Raw genomic sequence first — 4,153 nt, 5'->3', positions numbered from 1 at the left:
ATATTCTATGTGAATATACATTATACTCTTTGTATGATGTAGATAATATAACAATGTGAATATGTGCTCTAATAAAAATATTTGAAACTGTAATGTCGTCAGACATGACAAACTTGTCAATGACCTCGGCCGAAGCATCATGGAGCCAAGTCCACATAAGGTCTGCAGAGCCTTCAAGAATGTGGTCTGGTATGAAGCCATCAGTAGTGTCTGTGACATGATAGGAAAAAAGACTAAATTTTTATACCTTTTTGACCGTTCCAATTATGACTGTGTAAATAAGTGAGGTGTTTGGTTCAAACCTGCAAGTGCTTCCAAGTGGAAATCCTCCATTGCTGCTTTCAGGAAAAGTGCTATCATCTCTAATACCACAAACTGTTTTTATGCATGGTACGCTGAATGTGGACCTTGTTTTACATTGCTGCATCTGTAATTCAAAGTACAGATTAGCATATAACAAAAGTGTTTGCTAATTAAAATCAAATTCATATTTTGATAAATTCATGGCGGCAGTTGTGTTGTTAGTAGTACCAGTCATAGAGCAGCCAATTCATGTTGGCACTGCCCTTACAGCCCCCGATGTGAAGCAGCCAATTCATGTTGGCACTGCCCTTACAGTCCCCGATGTGAAGCAGTTAATTCATGTTGGCATTGCCCCTTACTGCCCCCAATGTGAAGCAGCCAATTCATGTTGGCACTGCTTTCATAAAAAGCATGCAAACAGTTCATACATCCAAGACAACTTCATGGTTGGCAAAGATCCTCTGTTAGTCATCTCCTTGATAAAATATGTAGGGAGAAAAAGAATTTAAATAATTTACACATAGGACACTTACATATAAGGTCTTGCATGAAAAACATATGAAATTTGTTGGACAGATGGCAAGACAATTTGTGTACTTCAATGATTACCTCAACAGATTCATATTGGCAAGTAGTGTTCCATGGTCTTTGGCTGAATTCTCATTAAGAAAATTTGATAATGAATCTGTAATCATAAAAACCCTTTTGACAGTTTATCAAGAAGGACAACCAAGCTGTGCAATACAGTTTTGCGAGTGTTTAGGGTTAATTGCTATATCAGTATAGGTGACACCAAATCACTAACTTGTAGCTTTAACCCAGAAATAAATGTTACTCCACACCAATAAAGAACATTAAAGACATAACCTCATTAGATTTAATTCTAAATGTAGATCACACATTATAAGTATAGATCTTAAGTTAATTGGAAAAAAAAAATAAAAATCTACCTCAAAAAGATTCCTGATAGCGTGCCAGTCTTCGAACTTAAAAAACTAAGCCTTCCAGGCGGTTTCCACTGTCTCCCCATTGGCAAAGGCCCATTGGACATTTCAGATGTTACCTTCCGTTAGCCTATCACCCCCGACCAAAATCTTCTCCAACCCATCAGGAGATCTTGCTACATACCTATAGAAAATGTACAAACTATCAACTACAGCATATTGGGCCTGTTCCTGTTATATGAGGTACAGTATTCCAAGATTAAAAGCTCAGAAGAACTTTCAGAAACTCTATTCCACATAAAGGAAATCGTCACAATATATCACAAAGCAATTGCTCCTCTCTCCCAATGCTTACTCCTTTTGAATGTGCTGGAGCACATCCAGCAAGTCACCAGTTTGGTTTTCATTTTTAAAAGAAAGTCCTAGCGGGAACTGTATTGGAAAATTAAAATGTAATAAATGTGTGTTAAAAAATAAGACACATCACAACTACTTTCATGTAAAACATTTTTGATTTTGATCAAATGTTCCTGTACTTACATGGGTTAAGGGCTGGGCCATTTCGTCTGAGTACAGATGGGGGATGTGATGGACAACAGCACTTGCGAAAGGCTTCAGTACTTCCAAATAACTGGTCAAGATACAGCTTCCTTTCCAAAACAACCTCGCCGCATGCAGACTTGGGTATGTGGACCTGAAAGTGACTTCCCGAGATCATAGTCTGACAAGCTATTGGCTGGTTTAGTGTTTGCGAGATGGAGTGAGGGTATTCAGTCGATAACACACATGTGATGGATCCAGTGTATAGACTTGTTTGTCAGGTTGGTTGACTGGTGATGTGTGCATTTAAAAAAGTCAAGGTTATCAAATACAATTGAATATGTGTGTGGTACAGATACTGATGGAAGTGCTGGAACAGAGAGGTGTACAACATCCAAATCAGCCATGTCCTCATCTGAAAGTGTGCTGAATGTGAACACATCAAGGGCATCAACCACTTCCTTAGGCTGTTTGGTGGGCTCACCGGTACTGCTCTGTGATGTACCACTTGCTAGGGAAGTGCTTACTGTTTGGTATTATGAGAAATAATGAAATGAAGTTAGGTTAAAAAAACAATTTCCAATTATAATAATTTTGGAAATAAGCAAACCAACCAAAATGAGTAGACAAACAACATAGACACAACTTACCCATTAATGTCCTCTTCTGGTCACTTCTGTTTGTAACTTGGGAGCTGAGGTAAGATTCCAGGTCTCTTTTTAAAGAGAAAAACAGGAGGGCTTTCAGTTCTGTTCCAACTCTTTCTGTTTGCCAACTGCACTCTGATGAATTGTAGATATGCCCTGGAAACAGCCTTTTTTTGCCCCCACCATACAACAAGACAGTGTCAACATAATAGGCCAGTGCGGACAACTGGGGGTCTCTTTCTCTTAGAGCTACTGAGGCCGCAGTGCAGATGCAATGTGGGGTAGTGAGTCTTTGGCCATTTTTGCAATTATGCTGAATATAAATGGGGACAGTCTCTTCAGATCTTCCCACAACTCAGCGAATGAGAAGGTTTGTAAGTCATTAGCAATTGCCCTCCACAGCATGAAGTGATGTTGGGGGTTACACAGCTTCTTACAATCATCCTCCACAATATCCAAAACACTGTATTTTAAGTCCTCCATTAACTCTCTGTGTCGAGATATAGGTTGCCAGCTCTGCCAAAATTTCTTTTGGCCAAGTTTTCTACAATGCCAGCAACATCAGATTGGCAAAATGATGCGTCTGTCCTTGCTTTTCGTAATTGATTATGACCTAAAAACAACAATAAACACAGATCATAGGTGAAAATGTCATTGAAAAAACATAAAAATAGATGTCATAGATAATAGATGAAAACTAGAAATAGAAAATAGATGAAAATGTCTTTGGATTATTTTAAAACACTAGCCTGATAAAGCTGTGCTTTGTAGTACCCTATGTAGAAAATGAATTTTTGATGAGACTCCTAACTGACTATGGTCTCAGCAGGTTGCTTGTCCCTTCCTGGATTACTAGTCCTTCCCCTCCCCCTCTTCTCTTCAACAGGTATATGTTCTACTGTACCCTCCCGGGGCGGAGGGTCCGTGAGCGGACGCCGAACGCCTCGGAGACTTGTGAGCAGACGGCGCCTCGGGCGGGGAGACTTGTGGAGCGGACGCACGCCCCGCCTCGGGAGGGTGTGAGTGGACAGCGCCGCCTCGGGGACTTCATGAGCAGACACACGCTGCCTCAGGGGAATTGCGAGCGGACATCCGCCGCCTCCGGGGGAATTTGTGAGCGGACGGCGCCGCCCGGGAGGGTCGTGGGTAGACGCCGCCGCTTCGGGAGACTTGTGAGCGGACGCCGCGCCGCCATCGCGGGAGGATTTAATACTCGAATGAGTCGGATTGCCGCCACCGACCGCGAGAATCGGGAGGGTCGTGAGCAGACGCCACCACCTCGGAGACCTTGTGAGCAGATGCCGCCGCCTCGGAGACCTTGTGAGCGGACCGCCGCCGCCTCGGAGACGTGTGAGCGGCCACGCCGCCGCCTCGGGAGACTTGTGAGGGGATGCTGCCCCCTCGGGAGGAATGTGAGCAGCCATTGCCTTCCTCACCGACATCAGTGGAGGATCGCTGCAAACGCTGTGTTCTAAGCACAAGGTGCCCAGAGAATGGACCCCACCGAAAACTGGGACGTCGGCCGGCCTGACCTGCGGAGGAGGTCCTGGAACAGCAGACCTATTACTGGGAGGGGGGCCCACCTCCAGCCAGTTCCACTCTCCTTTGAAAATCAAATAATGTCGGGGACCAACACCAATAGGGACACAATTATCTAGCCGCAACCAGTTCCACCCAGTAGACAGGCTCATCCAGGCTGCTAAAAAACAGGTGGATGGA

At 43.7% G+C, this 4,153-nt stretch overlaps 1 protein-coding gene across 1 annotated transcript in view; it reads left to right on the top strand.

Annotated features, from left to right (window-relative positions):
• The first annotated feature begins 1,823 nt into the window (after nucleotides 1–1,823).
• The window catches only part of LOC122137252 (cathepsin E-A-like), an 8,076-nt gene continuing 5,746 nt past the window's right edge, over nucleotides 1,824–4,153 (top strand). Inside the window, exon 1 of the mRNA XM_042723023.1 lies at nucleotides 1,824–1,931. Within this exon, the coding sequence (XP_042578957.1) occupies nucleotides 1,824–1,931 (108 nt within the window). The remainder of the gene's footprint in view (nucleotides 1,932–4,153) is intronic.

This window comes from Cyprinus carpio, chromosome B4 (assembly GCF_018340385.1).
Source record: "Cyprinus carpio isolate SPL01 chromosome B4, ASM1834038v1, whole genome shotgun sequence".
Classification (NCBI taxonomy): Eukaryota; Metazoa; Chordata; class Actinopteri; order Cypriniformes; family Cyprinidae; genus Cyprinus; species Cyprinus carpio.
Note: the sequence above shows the minus strand (reverse complement) of the source record. Positions and strands in the feature narration are given on the sequence as shown.